Source organism: Adiantum capillus-veneris, chromosome 11 (genome assembly GCF_014529385.1).
Source record: "Adiantum capillus-veneris isolate H3 chromosome 11, ASM1452938v2, whole genome shotgun sequence".
Lineage (NCBI taxonomy): Eukaryota > Viridiplantae > Streptophyta > Polypodiopsida > Polypodiales > Pteridaceae > Adiantum > Adiantum capillus-veneris.
The window spans coordinates 128,901,917-128,928,573 of record NC_140941.1 but is presented as its reverse complement, the minus strand read 5'-3'; the positions used below and the strand labels follow the sequence as shown (position 1 = coordinate 128,928,573).

The window sequence follows — 26,657 nt, the reverse complement described above, 5'->3', positions numbered from 1 at the left end:
ATACTTGATGTGAAACTGAAGGACGAGTGTCCCTATTGTATCGGCTTTGGCCGTTTCCAAATAAATGAAATCCAGTCTGTTTGTTTACTTGATCTATTTGAAAGAGTTAAATAATGAACACAAGACGAATATGTCTGAACTTGCTAAAAAACGCCAAGATTTTCTCCACACTCATGCCGATTGCTTTTCTTAGTGTCTAACAAGCGAGTTGCCACCATCTTGTCTTGTGGATCATACTATTGATCTGATACCTAGAAGCACACCACCGAGCCAGCCACCATACCATGTGAGCCGAGCCCAGAATGAAGAGATTATGAACCAAGTGAGACCTTTTGGAAAAGGCTGGTTTTAAAGAAAGACGGATCTTGGAGAATGTGCATTGATTATAGAGCTCTCAATAAAATCACCATCAAAAAAAAAAAATCGATTCCGAGGATCGATGGTGTTCTTGACCGGTTTTACAGGGATCCTCTTGTTTCAGCAAGATCGATTTGAAAAGCGGGTATCATTAGATCCAAATCACGCCGGGAAATGTCTACAAGACAGCTTTTTAGACGAGCTTCGGTTTATATGAATTTTTGGTGATGCCTTTTGGCCTTACCAATGCTTCAACGACTTTTAACCGAATGATGGATAGGATTTTCATAGAGTACATATCTTTTGTTGGCACTTTCTTTGATGACATTATAGTCTTCTCCAAGGATAAGACAGAACATAGACAACATTTGCTACAAGTCTTTCAAGCATTGTGAGACTACAAGTTAGTAATCAATGCCAAGAAGATTACTGGAGATACACTTTTTGGGACATAGTGTCTCAACAGCAGGAGTACAGATGGACCTGGCCAAGATTGAGACTATACGTGATTGGCCCGATTTGAAGAATGTTCATGAAGTTAGAAGCTTCTTAGGCCTATGTTCTTACTACCGGCGGTTCATTAGAAACTTTGCAAAGGTCGCTTCCCCTTTGCAGATTTTGACATAGAAAGGAGTCCCTTTCTCCTGGGGACCCATAGAGATGACTGCCTTTCGGACCTTGAAAGAGAAATTGACTGCAGGACCAGTTTTGACTTTGCCGACTTTGCAAAAGTCATTCGAGGTATATTGTGATGCTTGTGGTCGTAGTCTAGGTGCGGTCTTAATGCAAGAAGGACATGTCATTGCCTATGAGAGCCGATTGTTTTCAACGCCATAATTGACGGCACAGATTTATGTGGAAGAGCTTTTGGCGATTATCCATGCTCTTACTCAATGGCGACATTACCTACTCGGAGCCGATTTTACGATCTTCACTGATCATCAGATTTTACGCTACGTCTTGTCACAGAAGCAGCTTTCGGAAAAGCCGATACGGTGGGCTAACATCTTGTCACAGTTTCACTTCCAGATTGTCCATGTACAAGGACATAAGAACTTGGTGGCAGATGCTTTGTCCCGGAAGCCATTGGTCTTGGCTATTTCTGTGATTCATCATAGAAGCTTCAAGGATATGGTCAATCCGTACGCCACGGATCCAGATTTTTTGGATGTATTCACACGAATATAGAATGGGGAGGTAGTAGAGGGATATTCCATACGGGATGGTTACTTGATGAAGAAAACGATGTTGTGTGTTACACAGCCGTTGAGGAAAAAGGTTCTAATTGAATGCCATTGTCCACCATTATGGGTCATGCGGCATTGACACCACCTTAAAAGGTGTGGAGGTTATTTCTTTTGGCCAAGACTCAAGAAGGACGTGGACGATTTTGTACACAGTTGCTTGGTATGCCAGAAGGTCAAGTTTGACAGGCATAAAGCACAGGGATTGTTACAGCCTTTACCCATTCCCACCCGTCCCTCGGAAAGTATTGCCATAGATTTTATTTTTGATCTCCCAAAGACACAGAGTGGGCACGATGGTATCTGGACTGTTATTGACAGATTTAGCAAGCAAGCTCATTTCATTCCAGTGAAGAAAACAGTCAAGCCGGATCATTTAGCGAGACTGTTCATTGCCCAGATATTCAGATTACATGGCACGCCTGAGACAATAGTCTCTGACAGAGATCCTCAATTCACGAGTTTGTTTTGGAAGGCTATTTGGGAGAACATTGGCACACGATTGCAGTTCTTGTCATCTTTCCACCTACAGACAGATGGGCAATCTGAGATTGCAAATTCAATCGAACTGGATTAATTAAAGTCTTACATTTTTTATCAAAAGACTTGAAGGGAAAAAAATTTGCCCTTGGTGGAATTTGCCTACAATAACATGATCCATCCTTCAACGGGGAAGACACCATTTGAGATTACTAAAGGTGCTACGAAGATTCCACCCTTCCTTAGCACGAAAGATAAGATTTTTGAAGCCAACCAGTACACGAGGGACTTGGACATTGCTTTTGCCAAGTTCCGAGAGGCTTTAGCGAAATCTCAAGAAAGACACAAGAAGACAGCAGATCAACACTAACACGATTTGAAATTAAAGGAAGACGATTGGGTGCTCTTACGATTTGAGAAGGCACGCCTGAGAAAGAAAAAGGGAAAGGAGATAGTATGGACCTTTCCAGATAAAAGAAAAGATAAATGATATCTCTTTTCAACTGAAGTTGCCCGATACTTGAAGAATTCACAATGCTTTTCATGTCGGTCTCTTGAAGCCTTTTAAAGGCGATGTGCTCGATGATGGGGACCATATGAGCAAGTTGAAGTGGAGGAAAGTAAGGAGATCCTCGTTCCAAAACAGATACTGGCACATAAAGGTAGAAAGATTAAAAGTAAAGTGATTAGGCGGTTCTTGGTTAAATTCAATAACTATTCTGCATTGGATGCTAAGTGGATGGAGGAGGAGGACCTAGCAGATATTCCTCAGATTGTAGGACTTTACCTTAAGGCATTCGGTTTAGCATAGTCTACTCCGATAGAACCCCGATTTCAACATGGGTAAATCTAGTGCAACGGGTTTGCACAAGAGGGGAGTGACTCGCTCCTTTCTAAAGAAATTACCCCAATTTTTTGATATAGAGTCAATGATGTCCCTTTGGGTTTCTAGGATACTGCTGGGCTGACAGTATTCTACTATATGACTTTATGAACTGGAATTCCCGAAAATGAAAATGATATTGATTGATTTGTATTTGTTTGAGTGTAGGAACTGAAAGACAAAATGATTGCAACATTTCGATCTCATAAATCTTTATAGACATGATTGCAATATAGATTACTTAATCGGGCATCTGTGAGGTCCCGACTGGATCTAGATGCGATGCCGATTAATCATGGTCTGAGATTTGGAATGAATTTGAATGTAATTTTTCATGTGATGTCCTGTGATGTAAAGTGTTGTGACTGCTGATTGGTACATGTGCTAGATATGTCGTGTCTAGTAGGTTAGTACTAACAATCAGTGTCTACTAAGACAGTTTATGGTCTCTATCTTTTTTGATGACGTAATCGAGAGCGATTACAATTCTTTCGAGAGGGGGATATGTCACAAACTGGTGACGTGGCTAACCCCTGGACACACACTCCTACTGACTCAGACTGACAGACACGTGACAGGCCGTACGAAACACCAAAAATCACGTTGATCACGTAGCAGATAGTACAAACGCCCAAAATTTCCATCGCAAATTACGTTGATGACGTGGTATGCAATACACTGTACGAAATTCCAAAAATTACGATGGCTGATTTTTATGGCAGCTTTTGGACAAATTGCTTTTGAGATTAAAAGCTTTTGAGTTTAGAGATTTTTCGGGCTCTGCTTTTGGGCATCCCTTATACTTATAAATAAGTGGGCAAGGCCTCACTTCTTAGAGCATCTGAATGCAAAGTCTCAGAGTGAGCACCTACCTACTCTCTTGTACTGTGAACACAGATTAATACAAAAAGAAATACCGAAAGGGGCTCCAGTCTTTGGGGCCAATACCTTTGGGCACGAAACTACGCCAAACTGTGTCAACTTTGTGAACTATTTTGAAGTGAATTTCTATTGTGTCGTGGTAGAATCTTGACTTGGGGTGTCCAAGTTTGTTACAACTTTCCATCTCCTACCTTCTCTCTCTTGAGCAAGAGCACCTTCTAATAGCTCTCCTCACTCTCACTCTGGTCTTCCTCTCCTTAGGCTACCCACCATCTCTAGCTAGCCTTGTAAAGCATGGAGAGCTTGCCCACGTTGACCCTTAAGCTTAGAGATCTTCTCTCTTATTCATCCTCCCTTAGTTGCCTCAAAGCTCTTTAGGCCCCGTTCACACTACCCAAGTGTTGGGCACTTTTTCAATGTTCAATCAATGAGAGGGGCTGCCTATGAATGCATGTTTCAAACAACATAAAGCCCAACTACACTCAAAGCCTACATGGCATGCTAAGTCATGCCCAATTTGCAATAAAGTTGTTCTGGCCTCCCCACCCAGCCCATTCTCTTCCTCATCTTGTGGCAACCAATGGGAGCGCACACATAGTCCCAAGCTATGGGCCTTACATTTTAGGGAAAATTACCAAACTACCCCCAATATTTTGTCATAAATTTCCAAAATGCCCTTCAAATTTTCCAAAATTCCTAAAATACCATGATCGTGAGCATAAATCCTCCAAAGATTTATAAAAAAAATTGTAGCTTTTCATAAGCAGATTAATTGTCTATCAAAACAAGCTAACACTAACGCACAAACGGCAACATTGCTTGTTGTTAGAGAGAGAGAGAGAGAGAGAGAGAGAGAGAGAGAGAGAGAGAGAGATCTTGATTGCTGTGGCAATCAAGATGAGACTTGGCAACACAAATGAGGGAGAGATAGAGAGAAAGATATGTTATTTTTATTAGTAAGTGTAAAAAATAGTTTAAAAAGCCTAAAAGAATGCTTTAAAAATGTGTACACAATTTGGTAGGCACCATACCTATATCACTACCTGCAAGCAAGTAGTGCCAATAAAGTACTAACTAGAATTTGAACTGGTTATACAAGCTTTGGAGTTGAATTGCTTCACTATTCTTAGAACATAATTACCTTTTATTAAGAGGTAATTTGTGACAAATTAAATGCTAAGCACTCAAAAACGGATGTCAATTATCAAAAAGGAATAAAGATTAGGGAATCGTGAACAATCCAACCAAAATAGAAACAAGTGGGGTATTTAGGTAATTTTCCTTACTTTTTCTCTGGCAATGTGTGAGATTGTTTTTGCCGTTGTGGCTAATTATTATGAGCGTAATGTACGTAGCCTTTCAAACATAAAGTGGCTGTAACATTTTGAGGAGCGAGAAAAGAGATAAGAGGTAAAATTATCACAACTCTACAGACTTGGAAAACTTATGCATTGTTTGCAGCTACGAAACGAAAGTCTGTGACAACATAACCCTAAGTCATTAGCGGCTCTGTTATGGTGAGTTGCACAGTAGGCCATTGGGTGCGACGGCTATGCGAGAAGTTGACGGCATGAAAGCTCGAAGATTGCCATGCGATGTGCTGTAGAATTACCAAGTCGATGCATGCAAGACATGGAGAACTAAAATTCAAATAATCGACCTTTAGTATAGCTTTGCCCGACGATATTTCATTTTTCTTTTGGTCCAGCTACATACTTAGAGCCAGTTCACGTGGAGCCATGGCTCGCAACCACTCACTCAATGCAAAAATTGAAAATGCATTGAAAAATGGCGTATTTCTCCTTTGCGAAGCTGAAAAAGTGAGCACAGTTCTGTCCTTTTCCATGGTTTCCAACCTCCTCCCCTAGACAAAGCATTGCAACCGGTCTCCAACCAATTGCAAACTTTTTCCAAGCAACCCCTCATGGGAACCAAACAAGTTCCCAACTAGTTGGCAACAAGTTGCAAACCAAAGCTCCACGTGAACTCGCTCTTAGTTGAGCTGCGACAATTCCTCGAGGCACAAATCTTGCAAAAGTCTCTCTCTCTCTCTCTCTCTCTCTCTCTCTCATTGTTCTGACAATGCGTGCTCTCTTAGGGGGGCCACATGCACCCGTTTACCGTCGAAAAAGGGCAATGATCCTACCACTCAAAAAAGGTAGATTTTGGCAGGTTGTTGAACGAGGCGTGAACGAACCGGCTGCCCTCCGACCCTGGACTTTGACGGACCGTGCCATGACCCCCCCCTCGCCCCCGCCCCAAATGCGTTCACAACGTTCATCAGGTGCCAACCAATCAGAGACTTGCTTTTGCCTCTCTACCATTGAAACCTTGCTTTTGCCTCTCTACAATGAAACCTGCAATAGCTGCGACAAAAGCTCCAATGGCCCGCTCACCCATGGGTGCGCTACTCTCTCTCTCTCTCTCTCTCTCTCTCTCTCTCTCTCTGTGTGTGTGTGTTTGTGCCGTGCACTGACAAGGAGTGTCTGCAAACGACAGACCATAATTGGCATGTCCCTGCTCAGTATTCACCAGCAAGATTTAAACTGTCTTCCTACAATTGCCATCGCAAGGTTCTCCATTGCACTCAAGCTGTCACTTTGAAGATAAATATCGAGCAGGCATAGCGATTGATTAGGCAGGAGCACATGCCTCTAAGAGGCACAATGCATTGAGAAACAATCAATTTTACGCAAAGAATGCAGTATACAAAGTAATCAGCTTTGCAACGTGATCAGCGGTTGACATAACCTTCACTATACCTCCTGTGAGACAGAAAAAACCAGTTATTTGGGGGGAGTCTCTCTCTCTCTCTCTCTCTCTCTCTCTCTCTCTCTCTCTCTCCATGCATGATACCTGCAGATATTAGTCCCGACTCCATGAGGTAGGAGTACAGGTGGTAGCCATGAAGATGCAATAATTCCATCTTTTATAGCAGAACCATAGGCAAACTGGCAACAACCAAGCTGATGATGAAACAGAAACACACAGAGCCACTAATATGGTAACCACCTGTTTTCAAAATGGCAAAGAAGTGGCTATAAGAACTATGCTGCTTGCGTGTAAAATCTAACATTTAAGCATTTGGACAAGAACACGGACTAAATTACCACTCTCTGGAAGGATAGAAACATCGACATCCTGAAGAGAATTCATGACTTGTGCGATGATTGCAGCCTCTCCCAGATAAGATCTTGTCAATTGCTGTACCTCGCCCAAACTTTGGGTGCTGCATGAACAATAGAGAGAACAGAACTTTTGTCAAGAATTGCTATAAGCCAGAGTAAAATTTAGGCAAGTCCGTTTTATTCACTTATGCCTGTATGCCCGTCATTGCACCAAAGCAGCTGGTGCAAATAAAATCTTATTCTTAAGCTTTTAAAGATAAAAGAGGAGACAACCACACCCTTACCTGGCAGAGAGTAGATGATCTTGTTGATTTCGACCACTGTAAACGGCATCCGTCCAGGTTGCGTTAAGAAGAGTCTTTATAATGGCATTAGTTTTTGCATTTGATTGAGAATTATAGGTCATGATCACATTGGCAGGAACTGAAGCAAACCTGAAAACACAAAAGAAGAGTGCTCTTATAAGAGCATATTGCAACAGGGACAAAGCAGAACAATAAATACTTCTGCCCAAGAAGAATGCTTTGAATCACACACAACTAAACTCTTACTTGCAATCACCTATATTATCATTGATAGGCCTGCACCCTCCACTTGGACAGAGATACCTGTATAGATGTGGAACAACCTTCTGAGAATGACAATCACAATTCACTTGTTGAAAATGCCTATTAAAGAGTATCATTGTTAACAGTAAATCTAAAGCTTTGGGCAGTCTCATTTGAGGATAAGAAAATCCCAACCAGAATTCCATGCAGGCAGAATATATCACAAGGTTTAATAATCTTCAAGAACTATTATGCTTTTATTAGCTAGGCAGGCCAAACTTTTTATGGAAGGAAAAACACAACAATAAACATATATTCAGAACATACATCATGCAAAAAGGGCCCCACCAGCTACCTAAATTTTATTACATTAAGGATAGCTCAACACAAAAACTTACATAAACTCATTCACAGATTTTGTGGACCACTTTTGAGCATTCAGACCATCACTTGAAAGCCTGGCCACCGTATCTGATCTCAAAAAAGCAATGTCACCGACGCGTTCAACAAGACACCGAAAAGACCCAGAGTAACCTTGGTACACGTCACTGACTGATGCATCACACGATCCATTGTTGCCACAAGAAGTACATAATCCTGAACCCTCAAACTCAGAGGGAGCACAAGTCTCTGAGAAAAAATTGTCAACCACTGTAGTATCACTTCTGTCAAAAGAAAGTGTCGCCAGGCCAGTCTTGATGAGAAAATGGACAGGAAAATTCCATCCTGCTGCAGTTCGGTAACCGGGGTGACATGATTTTCTTCCTCGAAAGTTCCTTAAGCTCAATCCAGAGTTCTCATCACAGCTTGCTTTGTTCACCACCGCAACAGCCTCATAAGAGCGTTTGTGAAAGCAATACTCCTCAGCCATCAGGGCTTTCATCGAATAATGCGAGAATGCAACATATGCTAAACCAGCATCCAAACTAATGAGGTCAACCTTTTTAGCCTTCATGGCCTCCATGCATTCCATCGCACTCTGCTTCTGTACACTGAAATGAGACTGGGGTCACACTTGTCTTGATAGCAGGCGTACTCACTTCACGCATCAATGCATCAATAGTGCAATCTCTAGAGCATTCTTGCTAACTCGTGACTTTGTATATTTTGGCCAAATAGTACATAACATATGTTTATGAACATATACATCTCAAATGCAATATATTATTTTGTGCAAATGTTTCGGAACCAACAAACACACCACCAAAGGTATGGCATGAGACGTCAAAAGCACATGCTCAATGCAAGGTTTGAGGGGCTCATTCAAGCTATTAATGAGCAGGACACGAAAACAGCATACCAGGACCATTTGTATTCACCAGTGTTAAGAAGGCTGAGATAATACTCGCAATCTGAAAACTCATCTCTGACAGCACACCATAAGACAGTGTGGTTAGAGTCCGCAGCTTCCTCCCCTTCATCTGGGGGCTCACCCATTTCTGGACTTGAAGGCCCAGGCGAGGTTGATGGGCCTGGAGGGGGCAGTAAAACAATTTTTAGAGGTCGTTTAATGCTTTAAAGTTTCTCATGGCTCTTCATGACATTTACAACACTTCGTTTGACAACAACTCTAGGAGGCGATGGCAAAAGGTAGAGCACTCTGCATACTACCACCATAAGGATTTGATTGTAAACTGGTGATCTTTAAACAGTTTCAAAAATTTATAATTCTAGTCAACGGGCCGGATAGATCTAAGCTATATCAAAAGACAAGAAAATTGATACTTTCAACATTTAGAAAAGTAGATTATGGGGAAACCTGTGAAAGAAGGAGATGATGCAGGGCCAGGCAGTGATGTCGATGGAGATGGTGCATTCTCTGGGATCTGCGGTGACGGCTCCGAAGCCTGGTCCTGGCCAGTGACAGCAGGGACATCGGCAATGGGAGATGGGGATGATTCAGGAGCTGCATTGCATTTTAAAGAGCACGAATGTTGAAAAACCAGTTTTGATCTACCAACGATAAAGGGAGTGCATGCATCCTCAAAGCCTTAAGATGTGGTGGTGCGGTTAAGACTTCTGATCACTTTAATGACAGTAGCCTTAGTTTATACTTCCATCACGATGATTGTTCACAAGGACAAAGCAGATCTACAACAATACAAAGGCAGGTAGGCAAAGGGCTCAAAGAAAAACACAGAAGAGAATGCAGAATGAGCTGCCCAAACCAGACAAAGTCGAAGGAAAAATGGAGTATTGTAGCAGCTATCACAAGAATTCTGTTAGGTGAGGAAGGAGAAGCAGAAATGCGACATGTGAGGAAGGCAGATCGTAAGCGTTTCAAGGGAAATCTCTCAGCGCAATGGGAGGGTACGACAGTGGCGTTGGTATTTTGCAAAATGTAGATCAGATTTGCAGAAAAACCGTTAAGCCAATTTTATACCTTGAGAGGGTGGGGTCGCTGCCATGGCGAGAGGGAGAAAAGTAGAACCCTGAATCATGGCAACGAAGACGACAAGGCGTTTGAAGAAGAATGCCATGCCCTGGATGGCCATTGCCTGAGGAAATGGCGAAATTCGCGTCAGCTGTTGCCGTTCTCCCCTCTCTCTATCTGCTGTTGGCCAAGAGCACGATGGCTTTACCTCGCAGGCATCTGATCTTTTATCTCACAGACACTTTATTGATTCTTCAGTAAAAAGTTCGTTAGTATGTTCCCTATAAAAGCCTCATAGATGCGAGGCAGACGGAGGGAGAGCAGCAACCAAGTTAGACAATTATATGTTTTGACCTTTAAGTTTTTTCAAAAAACAAAATTGACTGTTAAGATCGACAAAAATTGTCTATTGTACAAAGCAAAGTTCTTTGACAACATTTATGAGAAGCAAGGCTTCTAGCCCATGCCAAGGTGCGGCCCATTGACTCAAGATCAAAGACACGAACACACAAGTTTGGAGAATTGGCAATACATACCAGTACAGATTGTGTACAACACTTAAGATCTCGGCTCAATCTGGAGGAGCCATCATTGTTGTCAAGGGCTTACACCTCTACGTGCACGGCATGCTAGTGAGGTGGACATAATTCCATCTCATTATCGTTTACGCTTCCGCTATAACACCAGCTACTCTCTCAAGGACGAGGTGAGTTATTGATGTCTTAAAATATTCTTTATTTATGTTTATTTTATGGTTGTCAACAAACAACAACCCTTCAAGGAACCTAAATCAAGGACTTAATTCACAAGCAAAGTGCCATATTGAAGTCACCCTGGTACAATCACGACCACACACAAGGTAGTTGGATCAGGACGTGTCTTATGTTACCTCTCTCTTCTAGAGTGTCATACAAGCAGACTGTTGTATGCTTATAGGATAAGCTACCAACCAAGCATACAATGCACAACATCATATGCAAAGGGTACACACTACAGTAACTTGAGACATGTTCCTCAGCCCATCATTCTTTTTATCTTTTCTTTTTCTCTCAAGGACTAATGATAACGTCCTAAGGAGCATTTCCATTGTCCAAGCAAAAAAAGAGAACAAAGTAGAATTACAAGCGAAGATGACCAAAACTCTGATATTCTCTACCATCATAAAGGCAATCAAAACAATCACACAAAGTGTGGTTAAAACATCCTACGAGATGAGAGACTGTGTTATTGCTACAAAAATGTTAACAAGTAGTTCCACCGCAAAATTGTTATTGACCACAAGATTCCTACAATGAGCCCACACAAAAGATAAAAGATGAATTACTTTTAGAAGCTGTATATTCTTGATTTCTACAAACAATAGGATATTACAAGCAATTATAAACATCAATGTCTTAATAGTGTTACTGTTGGGCATGCAAGCCCAATTTGGTCCAATGTGTCAAGCATGTGGGAATTACCTCTTAGGGCATGCAGTAGAACTTCAGTTTAATAGGGTAAGTTTGCATGGAAAAGCCTTATATTGTATCCTTGTAATTAACCAAAGTATGTGGTTTTTAGCGTGTCGAATCTCTCTCTCTCTCTCTCTCTCTCTCTCTCTCTCTCTCTCTCTCTCTCTCTCTCTCTTTCCTCTGTTGCACGCCTTCACCTCGCCATGACCACATCTCGCCATCATCCACCCTAAACTCCCCATCAACTGGTATCAGAGCACCCAGGTCGCAGGTGTGGCAAGCATCACCTCTCAAGACGATCGCGTTTTGGCAGGCGCTACAGGCGAGGACTCCGCAGCATATCAAAACGCACGCGCCATTGTCGTCATCTCCTAGACAAGGTGCACTTCTCTAAGAGCGTTTTGAGACGCCGTTGCATGTAGCACACTCAGGCGGGTGCACAGAACCTGCGAAGCATTTCAAGATGCTGCCTGATTTGGTGGCGATAGGCAGAGATGCAAGGCGCACTTCTCTATAGGGCTTTTCAAAACATCATTTGAGCAGTGCTCTTCAGCACCACGGCTCTGAAGAAAAACGCTATCGCGTTGTCTTCGTCTGCACTGTCGATCAATTACAGAAGTTCAAGTTTTATTTATAAAAAAACAAAATTTACATTATCTTTACTTGGTCATCCTTATTTGAACCATTTGGTTTTAAGCAAAGAGAGTATTCACACCTTTTGTGCTCGATGCTCAGTAGCACACTGGCTAGTGGTTTCGAAAGCTTATTTTTAAGCTCAAAACTATGAATTCTAAATCTGTAGCAAATTAACAAACCTTGGCTCGAAGCACAATTTACACGGCGTCAAATCAAAAGATTCAAATTTGGCGTCGAAAGTCGACAAGTTCAATGGAACTGGTTTCCATACCTGGCAAATTAAAGTGAAATGAGTGAGTTAGTAACGCATAGTCTATTGCCATAGAGAAGATGACCATCTTGTAAAGTAAATGGTTCCTCTTTCTTCCCTAGAGCAAGGGCTGAAATCACATCTCTAAAATCGGGATCAATAGCGTACTCATCTATCATAGAAGATAGATCATTGTGAGTTGCTATGCAAACTGCATTCACTCACGGCCATCTTGAGAGTGCATCGGCTACTTGATTATGCTTGCCAACAATGTGAGCAATATGAAAATGAAATTGCGAAAGGAAATTTTCCCAACTCATTTGTTTGTCAGAGAGCGTGGTCTGCGTCATGAAGTACTTAAGGCTTTGGTGATCCGTCTGCAAAATGAAAGGAGTCTCCAATAAATAGTGCTTCCACGAGTCTAAGGCATGTAGAACTGCGATGATTTCCTTTTCATGTATGCCTAGAGCTTGCTCAACAGGGTCGAGCCTTCGACTTTCATAGGCTGTGACGTGCCCTTCTTGGAGCAAAACAGCTCCAAGGCAATCACCACAAACGTCACATTGGACCTCAAATGGCTTTGAGAGATCCGGCAGTGTAAGCACGGGTTGAAAGATAAGCTTTTTTTAAGCTTTTCAAAAGCATTTTTCTCCTTGGCAGACCATGTATACCTAACGTTTTTCTTTGCTAGGTCATGTAATGGTCCCACGATTTGTGAGAACTTTTCTATGAAGCGTCTATAGTATGCACACATACCTATAAAGCTTCTTAGTTCATGAAGATTCCTTGGATTAGGCCATCCTTTTATTACCTCTAGCTTTGATGGATCCATTTGGATGCCATCTTGAGAGATAATGTGACCTAAATACTAAATCTCTTGTAAGAAAAATTCACTTTACTTTCGATTAATATAAAGTTTATTCTCTCGTAAGACTTGATATATTACCTAGAGGTGTTGCTTGTGTTCGTCTAGTGAATTAGAGTAGATGATGATATCATCAAAGAACACTCTAGTAAAGGTTCGGTGAGGCTTGAATAGCTTCTCCACCATCAAGCGGTTAAATGTGGCTGGTGCATTGGTCAAGCCAAAAGGCATGACAATGTATTCATAAAGACCAAACGTGGTGCGAAATGCGGTCTTTACAATGTCTTGATCAACTATCCTTATTTGATGGTAGCCACTTTTTAGGTCAATTCTATTAAAGTAGGTTGACCCTTGTAGCTTATCAAATAGGTCTTCTACCCGTGGAACAGCAAACCTATTTTTGAAAGTGACCTTATTTAGTGCTCTATAGTTGAGACACATATGATATGTGTCGTCTTTCTTTTGCACTAATAACACGAGTGAACAAAATGGAGATGAGCTAGGCCTAACCATCCCCTTCTCACCTAACTCATGCACTTGCCACATAATATCCTCTTTTTGAGCTTGAGAAACTCTATAAGGAGGTTTATTAGGCGGTGAACTTCTTGGAAGAAGTTCAATTGCATGGTCATCATTGCCTCGTATAGGAGGTACTTCACAAGGGACATCGTCAATAAAAACATCTTGGAATCCCTTGAGAAAATTGGATAACTCTAATTCCTTGTGATCGTTTATATTTTCTTTTGCTAAAGCATTAGGTTCATTTTGAGAATCTTTAACAAAAATCATGTACACACAGAAATAGAGCTCTTTATTGACTTATTGAAAGCTTGCGTGAGTACAATGGGTATGGTGTTACCCAACTCCTTCGCATCTATATATATCTCTTTTTCCTTGAACCTAAAGTAGATTCGCCTTTCAAGGAATTTAACATCGGCGGCAGCCATGCGATCAAACCATGGTGCCCCTAGGATTACATCCTCGTGCTTGAGGGGAGAGATAAATAATTCCTCTTTGTCCACATAGCTTTGGACATGGAGCCTCAATTTCCCAATTAAGGGAGTGACTGAAGCTTCTTGCCCCTTGAAAGCACCATCAGAGGGTAGGACATCTCCCATCTCATAGGCTTGGATGCCTAGCTTGATAGCCAATTCTGTGGATATGAAATTGTGAGTAGAACTAGGGTCAAAGAGAATAAAAGCATCATGTTCTCTTACCTTTCCCCAAGCATGGCATAGAGGAGATCCTTTGTGGTGAGCTTACTCTTCTTCTATTTTGACCAAGGTAGCTCTAGGAGGCTCATTTTGTGTATTCTTGTGGGGGCAAGCACGATAAGCATGCCCTTGCTCCCCACACTTGAAACAACGGTTATCTTTATGATAATGCTCAAGCTCTTCAGGAGAGAGTTTATTTTTGCCTTTATAAACTCCCTTCTCCTTAGCTTTCTTGTTGTTGGCATTGCCTTTAGGAGACTTTTGGACGTTGTCCTTCCCCTTAGGCTCATTGTTACGGTCCTTGTTCTCCGTGGGCTTAAAATTTCTTTTAGCCCCTTGTTGTAAATTGATTCGTGAAGCCACCATGGTATGGTGTATGACCGCAGATATAGTGCGTGGCCTTTGGGAGTTGACATACTCCACCATATCTTTAGTTAAGAACTGCACAAAATTGTTGTTTTTTCTCTCCAAAATCCATTTTTATGAAGACAGTGGCTTTGAGATGTAAGTCCCAAAACTTGTCTACATATTTGTGAATAGATTCGTAGGGAGAAAGCTTTAAGCTTCGCCATTCAATGAGTACTTTGTCTTTGGCATCGGTAGCCAAAAACTGCTCCATGATGGAAGCTCTTAAAGCTTTCCATGTTTGTGGAGATTCACCATTTGCCCATATGATAGACCACCATTGCCTGGCGGACTTTTGAAAATGCATAGCTACATGGCGTAGCTTAGAGGCCTTCATGAAGCCCTCATTTCCAAACGCCGCATCAAATTGTTGAATGAAGGCCAAAACTTTGTCCATAGCACCAAAGGTGCCATCGTAGGTAAGGAAAGAGAAGTTCTTTCCTCCCTCTTTAAAATTTTTGAGCTTGGATGACCTCTTCCACGCGGCATAGGATTTCCTATGGCCTCTTCTTTTTGGTGGTTCAAAAGTTGCGCCATCACTTTCTTCAAAGGAGGAAGAATTTGAGGAGGATGGAGAAGAGGGTGATCTCTTTCTCGCCTTTTTCTTCCCTTGTTCCTCCTTGCCTACACCATCACTTTCTTCATAAGAGGAAGTGGATGAAGAAGATTTTAGGAAATCTGACGTAGCTAAGTAGATAATTGAGTAGATTACTTGATGGAGAGAGATAATTTTCACACACAAGAGATTATAGAGTAGAGAGAGAGAGAGAGAGAGTACACACGATATACGTGGTTCACCCAATGTGGGCTACATCCACGGGAAAGCAGCCACTTAATGGCTTTAGTACTTCAAACAAGAAGTAGGTTACAAAGGGATTATACCCTTGATAGAGCTCCCACCTTGCTTCACTCTCACCACCTCACACCCACCTGTTGCATCAACTTCACATCGTGAAATGTGTGTAGAAATGGCCTCCTTTTATAGGCCAAAAGGGATGCCCTCTCTAGTGAGAGGCAGCCATGTGTAGCTGCCGTGTGTAGATAAGCCCAAATTGGACCCTCCAATCCGCCCATGTGTGGCCGCCCTTGAGAAGACAAGTCCGCTTTTGAATTCGGCCACCGACCACCGGCCATTGACTTCCGACCACCGGCCAACCGGCCAACCGATCGATCGTTTTCCAACCATTTTTCGGCCCCGCCGTCCGGCCATAATATTCTGGAGAAGCCAGTCTCGAGCTTGGGCTTGAGACTGGGCGTGAAAATTTTGGTTTTCGACGAGTGATTTTTATTTTCGACAAGTGATTTTTCTTCATGTATGATGGCTTCTCCTCATAACATGGGCCTTACAAATGTGCGTTTTAAAAAACAAAAAATTACAAGGGGTAAATCAGGCTCCATACTTAACAGTCTCCCACTTGGAGACTGATCTCCGAACCAAACCTGTGACTGATTTTCATCCTAGATTCTTATCCTTGAATGCCGATTGAAGGTGAGAAAAAGCTCAACTTCTCCTTGTTGACCACCTTTGTAAACATGTCTGCAGGATTTTCACTTGTATGCACCTTTCCAAGCTTTAGCTGTCCCTCTTCTGAAAGAGTGCGTATGAAGTGATATCTCACCTCAATGTGCTTTGTCCTTGAATGAAAGGCTGAGTTCTTTGCAAGATGGATAGCTCTTTGGCTATCATTGTACACGACACAATTGTCTTGTTTGAATCCAAGCTCTTCTAAGAATCTGTGAAGCCACAAAATTTCTTTGCTTGCCTCCGTCGTTGAGACATATTCGGCTTCCGTGGTATAAAATGAGACCACTTTCTGCAGCTTTGAAGCCCAGCTTACTGCTGTGCCTCCAACCGTGAAGACATAGCCAGTAGTGCTCCTTCGAGTATCTTTTGTCACCTGCCATATCTGCATCAGCATATCCTTCTAGAAAAATATCAGTTCCTCCAGAATACAAAGCATTTGTTGTTGTCCCTTTTAAATACCTCAGTATCCACTTCACAGCTTGCCAGTCCTCTTTACCTGGGTAGTCCATGAACCTACTTACAACTCCCACTGCATGTGCAATGTCTGGCCTTGTTTAGACCATAGCATACATAAGAGAACCTATTGGTGCAGCATATGGAACTTTAGACATATAGCCTATCTCCTCTTGTGTCTTTGGACACATATCCTTGGTTAATTTAAAGTGACCAGCCAAAGGTGTAGAAATCGTTTTTGCATTTTGCATTGCAAACCTTTCTAGTACCTTCTTGATGTAATCCTCTTGAAATAGCTTTATTGTCTTCTTCGTCCTGTCCCTTGATATCTTCATACCAAGTATCCTCTTTGCAGCACCTAAATCTTTCATTGAAAAATATCTAGACAGCTCCTCTTTTAGGTCTTTGATGTCCTGCATGTTAGCACTTGCAATCAACATGTCATCAACATAAAACATTAGGATGATGAACTTCCCATCTCCCAAATTCTTCGTGTAGACACAATGATCCGAGTTGCATCTTGTGAATACATGATCCAACATCCATCGATCAAACTTCAAGTACCATTGTCTTGATGCTTGCTTTAAACCATACAAGCTCTTCTTTAATCTGCAAACCATTTTCTCCTTACCTTTTACTTCATACCCATTTTCTTGAAGCATGTAAATTTCCTCCTCTAAGTCACCGTGAGGGAATGCCGTATTTACATCCATTTGCTCAAGATTTAGATCATGAGCAGCCACAAGGCTTAAGCCTAATTGAGTTCATTTTTACAACAGGAGAAAATATTTCATTGAAGTCAATACCTTTCTTTTGAGAAAACCCTTTTACCACAAGCCTAGACTTGTACCTTTTCTTCCCACCTTCTTCTTCCTTCAGCTTATACACCCATTTGTTATGAAGTGCCCGCTTACCTTTAGTCAGATCAACCAACTCCCATGTTTGGTTGCGATGTAATGAGTCCATCTCCACTTGCATGCTCTTCATCCATTCTTCTTTGGATTCGTGATGCATAGCTTCTTCTTATGATTCTGGCTCTTCAGAATCTGAGATCAAGTGATGGTTGAAGGAAGGAACGAACCTTTCTGGAGGTCTATTTCCTCTTGTAGATCTTCAAGAAATAGGTTGAGGCTCTTCATTTGGTTGACATTGTTGCACATTGTCACCCTTTGCAGTCCTTGAGTCTTCACCATCCTCAAGCTCCATGTACTCATCACCTATTTCTTTTGTTTGTTTTCTTTCCAAGTAATCTTTGTACATATTTTGTTTGTTAAAAATTACATCCCTACTCCTAAATATTTTACCATCTTCAGGATTCCATAGGCAATACCCAAAGTCACCTTCTCCATAGCCAATGAAGAAACACTTTTTGGACTTTGCGTCTAGCTTTGGTCTTAGGCTTCTATCTATGTGCATGAAAGCCTCACACCCAAACACTTTGAGAAATGCATAATTCACCGGTGTACCTGTCCATGCCTCTTCTGGAACTCCCCCATCCAATGCCGTTGAGGGTGATCGGTTGATTAAGTACACATACGTATTTACAGCTTTCGCCCAAAGCTCAAGCGGTAGGCCTGCATGTAGCCGCATGCTTCGTGCTCACTCCATGATTGTCCTATTCATCCTTTCTGAAATCCCATTTTGTTGAGGTGTCCTTGGGGTTGTCTTTTGCCTCCGAATGCCATTGCTAGCACAAAATCTTTCAAAAGCTTGGCTGCAATATTCACCTCCATTGTCGGATATCTGAGGCATTTAACCTTGGTACCTACTTCATTCTCCACAAAGTCTTTCCAACTTCGAAATATGGAAAACACATCGGATTTATTCTTCATGACATAAACCCATGTTTTCCTAGTCGCATCGTCTATGAATGTTACATAATACAATGAGCCACCAAGTGATAATGTACTTGCAGGACCCCAAACATCAGAATGAACCAACTCAAGCTTTTTATTTTTTCTTTCATTTCCTGATTTTTGAAATTTTACCCTCTTTTGTTTACCATAAACACAATCTTCACAGAACTCTAAGTCCACTTCTTTCAAACCTGGTAGAAGCCTTTTTGTTTGAAGGATTTGCATTCCTTTGGCACTCATATGCCCAAGCCGATAGAGCCACACTGCACTGTCGACTTTCGTAGCTATTGCACAAGTTGAAGACTGCGTGCTAACAGTACACAAGTAAAGTGTACTGACTTTTTCTCCCTTGGCAACCACCAAAGATCCCTTTGAGATCTTCCACCGTTTGCTTCCAAATGCAATGTTGTGACCTTCATCGTCCAATTGTCTTGTAGAGATCAAATTTTTGCGAAGAGAAGGAACATGCCTAACATCTTTAAGCTTGCATTCATTTTCGTTAGCAGTTTTGACACAAACTGTACCTTTGCCAACAATTTCACAAGCTTCATCATCTCCCAAGTATACATACCCAAAATTACTTTTGGTGTAATCTTGGAAATGTTGCTTGTGAGGTGTCGCATGGAATGAAGCCCCGAAATCTACTATCCAGGAATTAGACACATTGTCTAATGAAAGAATTAGAGCATCTTGCTCTACCTTACCTGCCACATTGGCCTCTGTTGTTGGCTTGTTGTCTTGAGACTCCAACTCCTTCTTGTTTTTGGACCAGCAATTCTTATTGACGTGGCTCGTCTTGCCGCAGTTCCAACATTCAAGAACTGACTTTGTGCATGATTTGCTCTGCCTTGAGCGATCACGACCCTTTTGGTTTTTAAACCTCTCCTTAGGCCTTCCTGTTGTTTCCACTGACAATGCAGCACTTGGTGATTCTCCCGTGCTTCTCCTTCACATTTCCTCGCTTAGGAGAACACCCACAACATCATCAAACTTAAGAGTATTTGTGCCAGAGATAGAATTATTTACAGCCATCACAAGGCTGTCCCAACTATCCAATAGAGATGATAGTATAAGGAGAGCTCGCACTTCATCATCAAAATTGATTTTCACCGATCGAAGTTGACTTATGTTTGTGCTAAAGTCATTTAGGTGTTCTGCGAGCGACTGAACCATTCTCTGTCATCTTTAGATTGAACAAGCGCTTCATGAGAAATACCTTATTGGATGCCGATGGTTTCTCGTAGATGTTGTCAAGTGACTTCATCAAGTCCTCCATGGTCTTCATCTCCGAAACGTTGAAGGTCACCGTTGACGCCAAGATTAACCGGATCTTTCCCAGTGCCTTTTGGTCAAGGACAATGCATGCTTCATCTGCCATCGTTGTGGGCTTCTTTGCAAGACCGCCTAGTGGCAAATAAAGGTCCTTCTGGTAGAGATAGTCTTCAATCTGCATCTTCCAATGTTGGTAGTTTTTACGGTTGAACTTCTCGATCTTGAGTTTCCCTTCCTCTGCCATCACTCCCACTCAATTCAAGGAATCCTTTCCTTGAGATAATTTAGCTACGAGCAAACATTGCTCTGATATCAGTTGTTAGGAAATATGACGTAGCTAAGTAGATAATTGAGTAGATTACTTAATGGAGAGAGATAATTTTCACACACAAGAGATTATAGAGTAGAGAGAGAGAGAGAGAGAGAGAGAGAGAGAGAGAGAGAGAGAGAGAGAGAGAGAGAGAGAGAGATACACAATGTACGTGGTTCACCCAATGTGGGCTACATCCACGGGAATAGCAGCCACTTAATGGCTTTAGTACTTCAAACAAGAAGTAGGTTACAAAGGGATTATACCCTTAATAGAGCTCCCGCCTTGCTTCACTCTCACCACCTCACACCCACCTTGTTGCATCAACTTCACACTGTGAAATGTGTGTAGAAATGGCCTCCTTTTATAGGCCAAAAGGGTTGCCCTCTCTCATGAGAGGCAACCATGTGTAGCCGCCCTTGTGTAGATATGTCCAAATCGGACCCTCTAATCTAACCATGTGTGGCCGTCCTTGAGAAGACAAGTCCGCTTTTGAATTCGGCCACCCCACCGGCCATTGACTTTCGACCACCGGGGCCAACCGGCCAACCAGCCAACCGACCGATCATTTTCCGGCAAAAAATTTGGTTTCCACGAGTGATTTTTATTTCTGGCGAGTGATTTTTCTTCATGTACGATGGCTTCTCCTAATAACAGGGGCCTTATGTAAATGTGCGCTTTTAATACAAAAAAATTCAAGGGGTAAATCAAGCTCCATACTTAACAGAAGATGGAGAAGAGGGTGACCTCTTTCTCGCCTTTTTCTTCTCTTGTTTTCTTTCATCCCTCTTTGAATTATGGTGTTGGAGAGCGTTTGGCCCACCATCTTCATTGGGCCGCCGTCTCCGCCGAGGTGGCAAGAGACTTACTTCTTTCTCGTTCTTTTGGTGGGAGCTCTTGAGTTCTTGTTTGGGAAGGAGATGCGTCGTCAAGTAGTACATTTTTGAGCCCTTCGTACGAATCCTCTTCTTCTTCCCGAATTGGAGAGAGGCCTCTTTTGGAAGCCTCACAAGGAGGCTTCCTAAGTACTCTCTCTTCATGGTGGGGGGTTTGGAGAATCCCAGGAGCACGTAGCTACTGTTGCACTTTGGAGGATGGGTTTCCATGGCTTGTTGAAGCCTAGAAACAAGATAGTTAACAAGCATAGGGGCATCATTAGTAGCGTGCTCATTAGAAAAATCAAAGCTATCAACATTAATTTCACTCTCTTTACTATTGTCAGCCATTCTAACAACTTTTAGGTGTAAATGTTTAAGCGCACTTTGGCACTTCAAGCCCTAGTTGCTACTCCTCTTAACCCCTTTAGAACAGCACTCAAGCTCCTGTACTCGTGGCTCGTATATCATTAATTGCAAGGAATAGAAGAGAGGGTCTTTCAACACCAAAACAGTACCAACTCCTGTCAAGCTTCTAATAGCTCAATAGTGGTTAAAGCCTTAGGCAAGCCTGAAGGACTCCACTATTAAGACCATAGCTCTCGACGGTGATGCCCCGTTATCTGCACAAAGCAAGCGCACTACAAGGCTGAAAATCCCTATTCTACTTACTCAATTGCAATTAATAATACCAACCATTTATAGTTTTCTTGAGGACCTCCCTTCTTGAGCAAGAAAAGAGAAACCTTGTGCTCTAATACCAAAGTAACATTTAATACCCTAGTAACTTGTGTGTAGTGGAAAATAGCATAAACATAGTGAGCATTTCATTAGAATAGATTCCTCATGAGCATAGCAAGAGTGCTTGGATGGAGAGAGCAACAAAAAGAATAACACCTAGTTAGATAGGCATGCATAATACTTCAAAAGAGAGAGAAAATTAAGCTATTGACAACAGTTGAGGACCGGATTTACATGGAACCGGTACCCCCTCCAAAAGGCTTTGTATTATAGGTTTCCCCCATCAAGGGAGACATTTTACAATACAATACTATGTGTTCCTTCAATAACTTTCTGGTGCAATGAAGATGGAAGCTTCAAGCACCAAGCTAAGACTTGTAAAACACAACATCAATTCCCTCACGGTCTCGGACCCAAGACCTCACACACCTTTGAAGATGGTGAGAGCTAGCAGGGTATGAGAGTAGATTGAGAGGAAGAAGGAGTATTCTTACGAGAAAGAAGTATATCTCCTCATATAATCACTCATAATATCTTAGCATATCTTAGTAATTAGCATGGTAGAGGAGATGAGCATGCATTGGAGCTTGGCTCTTGGTTGGATTTGCATCACAAAGCAGAGTTGTTGGTGTAGGCCTCCCTCCTCACAAGCTTGGAGTAGATGATGAGCTTTCCCTTAAAGCTTGAGAAGGAGAGAGAGTCTTCTTTACTTCACACATAAGATTGTGCGAGTGTGTAAGTGATAATCCTTGCAAAAATCAGCCCCCTCTCTCTCTTGGTCGACCCCTCATGATTTTTTCTCATGCTGACATCCCATTGGACCCTGCAAAGCTTAACCAATGATAATTAAGAATCATAAGTGATAGCCTTGTGATATGTGTCCCTCTTTCCTCTTTTGTGAGAGCTTTAGGTAATAAATAATGCAATTAAACTCTCATTGGACCCCTTAGTCTTCTGGCCAATAGGAATTAGGCAAGCCATTGGGCTGCTGAATGCTCATTGGACCCCTTTGGAGACTGTCCACTAGTCTTCTAGAGAGCTTAATTTCTATTAGTTCTTTTATCAAGTGTTTTAAAATGAATTAAACTAAATGTACTCTAGCCTTATTGTCATTGGTCCACCTATATGGCCATCCAATAGGATTTGAATGTACCTTGGGGGCAACTGGGCTAGGGAGCTTATATGTGTCCCCTATTCCCTTTGTGTAAAGGGAGCCTGCTAGAGTATGTGTGTGTTTCTCTCTCATCGCCTACTAAAAGGGCTTGCCCCCTCCAAGATAGGGATGTGGGAAGACTTTTGAGTCTTCCCACAAGCATCCAATCTTTCCTAGCTTTTGACCATTGAACTTAACCTTTGAATTTTGGAACCTTAGCATTTTGGAAGTCTTAATGCGCTGAACCTTAGGGTCTTTGAAGCCCATTGTTGCACATTGCTCTTTTGCAGATGCCCCCCCCTTTGGATCCCTATTTTCCTTCCTTTGGATCCCTACTGTGACCGGTCTGCCAGCTTAAGTAATATTCTAGCTTTTTCTCCCCTGGTAATTCCCCATATTAAATGGTCAGTTTAACATGAGAAAATCATTTTGGAGAATTAGATATTGGTTATTATGACATATTGTATCTTTGTAATTAGTCAAAGTATATGGTTTTTAGCATGTCAAATCTCTCTCTCTCTCTCTCTCTCTCTCTCTCTCTCTCTCTCTCTGTGCTGCACGCCTTCACCTCTCCATGACCACATCTCGCCATCATCCACCCTAACTCCTCATCAATTACATGATATTATTAAAAGAACACATATAGAAAAATAAGTTTGAGCTCAAACCAAAGAATTTTACTCTGAATGAAAAATACATGTACCTCATATATCACCCAAGTAAGAGATGTTCAACTTAAAAATGATCTAATCCCCTCCTAGAATATTTATATGTACACAAAGTAATTCATTGATATTTTTATATATAACAATGTGAGAGAAATAAAATTTTTAATCATTTTGACTATATCATTGTATTTAAAATGTCCCAAAATCTTAAAAGTAAATATCCATACGTCTTAGTATGAGTTTAGAACGGAATTTTGACCTCAAAATGAAGTAAAAAGCTTCAAAAGACTTTAAATCAATCTATATGTGATACTGTAAAAAAAGAGGGCTAATGACTTTGTATACTTGCTAGAGTTTGGCAAATTTGACCACACTGCTGCATCCGAATCGTCCCAAAACCCTAGAAACAACTGCCCATATGCCTCATTCTGACACCCGGAGACGAGGTTTCGGGCCAAAGAAGGTCTCGCAATTGCCCCAAAGGGTCCTACACCGACGTAGGACCCGGGAGTTTCTCAATGAAGTTTCACAATTTTGGGCCATATTACGTATGGATAGTCGTTTCTAGGGTTTTCAGTCATTTTATGCACAACCATTCGGCGCAGGGCTACCCTTTGTTGGGGCAATTTCGAAACCTTTTCTGGCTCAAAACCCCGTCTTCGGGTGTCAAAATGAGGCATATGGGCAATCCTTTCTAGGGTTTGTGACATTCGATATGTAATTGTGTGGTCAAATTTGCTAAACTTAGCAACTATAAAAATTTATATTAGCCCAAAGCTTTTTGGAAGCTTTTTTCTTTATAACAAAATATATGGATATTTACTTTCAAGGTTTTCAAGACATCTCAATGCCGTGGTCGTTCTAGGATTATGGGCATTTCAAACAGAGCGACAAATCAAAATTATCAATATTTATCTCCCTCACATAATATTATAAAAATAAACTATCTATGATTTGACACAAAATACCTTGCAAGGTTTTAGGTCACGCCACGTTTCTTTCGTTAAGTGTTAGAATAAAGTGTATCCATAGAATATAAAAGTGAGATCAAAGTTGTAATTTTCTATTGTTAGTTTATATTTCACTAAAAATTGAAGTAAAATAATTTTAAAATATCCTTTATTGTAAATTGGATTATCTATTGCAGTCTTTACCGTCTCTAGAGAGATGGCTTATAAATCAGTATACAAGGGAATCTCTTCAATGTCATCATGCACATTAGTTAGTACAAGTAGTCTCTACTCTCCCTAAAGCAAGCTTGATGATTGGGTTTCATGTCATGATCTCGCAACATCTCTTCAATGGCAATATGAGCATAAATTAAAATTGTGTTATATATGTCATCTTCCTTTTGTAAACAAGTAGACAAATCACATCTTTTAGTCAATCTTTTCCTTGATTAGTAGATGTATGGCTCGCTCAGTATTTTGTTTACTCAAAAAAATTCGCTTGGTGTTAGGTCAATTACTTATTTAATACACAGATGTATTTAACACATATGTATTTTACACATATTTCGTTCCTAAGCAAAAATGTAGTGCATGGAGAGTGATGACACATTCAAAAAAACGCACTCAAAATTGTATACTTTAGCATGTGTCCTCCTTACGCAATTTTAGAAGGCTCAAAGGAGCATCCGAAAACAAAGAATTTGCACAAGTAGGACACATGCCAAAAAAAATCGATCAAAATTTTATACTCTAACACGTGTCCTCCTTATGCGATTAGAAAGCCCGGATGAGCATCTACCGACAACTAAAGATTTCATTAGGGAGGATACAAAATCAATTGAAAGATATGTCCTCCCTACGTGATTTCTTTGTAGGCGGGGGCTCATTTGGGCTTGCATAGGGATGAGACATGTTTGAAGAGAAAAATCATTTAAAGAAACTGATTTTAAAAAAAGATAAAAGAAAAAACACATATTTATGCCCTCTAAACATCATTGTGGATTGTGAGTCTCACTTGAAAATTTTGGCAGAATAGAGAAGATTGACCAAAAATGAGATTTATAGAAATTTTGAGCTATATAGAGTATGCCAATTATGAACCTCAAGATACTTGTGCACAACGATCAAATCCATGCAAAACAGACAAATCCATGCATCGTAATTTGTGCCAAATCAAAATTTTCATAGATAATTGTGCACTAGCATATATAGAAGAGATCTCACCCAAACAACATTTTCTACCTTTTTTGGGGGATTTCCTTTGAGTAACTACTCTTCCTCTCTGCATCATTTCTTCTACCTTTTTGAATAGTACACAATTCTCAAGAATATATTCCTTTCTATATGCTTCATAAGCTCAATTCAAAGCAAATTTTTTACATTAGGAGTAACTACTATTCAATATCTTCTTCTAAGCCCTGGTTGCTACATATCTCGGTAAAAGTTTGGACTTGTAAGATCAAGATATATCTCCCTTGCATGAAAGTTAAGTAGTCAGACTAGCCTCTGACTATTCATATTTTACACAAGGGAGACACATCTTCATTTTTCTCACAAATCTTTTGCACATATTTCTTCACAAAATTATTTTTAACATGTGTCCTCTGTATGTGAACTATGCATGGATGGATGAACCTCCTTCTATACATAATTTGCGTGAGGAGGACATCTTTCTTGTGAGGAACTATGTCCCCCTTGTGTGAAAATAGAGTAGTCACCGACTACTCTATTTTTGCACAAGTGAGACACGTCTTTTTTTTTCATAACTTGTGTCCTCCTTGTGTGAAAACAGAGTAGTCAGACAAGCTTTTGACTATATTTTTGTGCAAGGGTGACACATCTTTTTTTCAATGACACATATCCTCCTTGTACCAAAACAGAGTAGTAGGACAAGCTTCCGACCATTCTATTTTTGTGCAAGGGGGACACTAATTTTTTAAAACTATTAATTCATTGAAGCTTATAATCAAATATAGTGTTGTGCTATATTTTCTCTTATTTTGTAGGTGTGAGCTCTAGTTATGGCAAGGATCAAAAAAATTGCAAGGAAGGTCCAAAGAGAAGATGTCAAACCCCAAGAGATGTCAAAGGAACACAAGAAGATATCAGACCATGAGATGCCTTAGATAAAGGTGAG

The 26,657-nt window shown here is 41.1% G+C and overlaps 1 protein-coding gene across 1 annotated transcript; it reads right to left on the bottom strand.

Moving 5' to 3' along the window:
* Positions 1 to 6,331: 6,331 nt before the first annotated feature.
* On the bottom strand, positions 6,332 to 10,568 carry LOC147447997 (uncharacterized). The gene is made up of 10 exons (XM_086523897.1): positions 10,433 to 10,568; positions 9,906 to 10,148; positions 9,282 to 9,428; positions 8,823 to 8,994; positions 7,921 to 8,514; positions 7,526 to 7,582; positions 7,259 to 7,408; positions 6,957 to 7,075; positions 6,703 to 6,858; positions 6,332 to 6,611 (listed from the first exon to the last, which is right to left on the bottom strand). The coding sequence occupies exons 2-9, from the start codon at positions 10,015 to 10,017 to the stop codon at positions 6,776 to 6,778; spliced, it is 1,434 nt and encodes a 477-aa protein (XP_086380023.1). The 5' UTR covers positions 10,018 to 10,148; positions 10,433 to 10,568; the 3' UTR covers positions 6,332 to 6,611; positions 6,703 to 6,775.
* Positions 10,569 to 26,657: the final 16,089 nt, after the last annotated feature.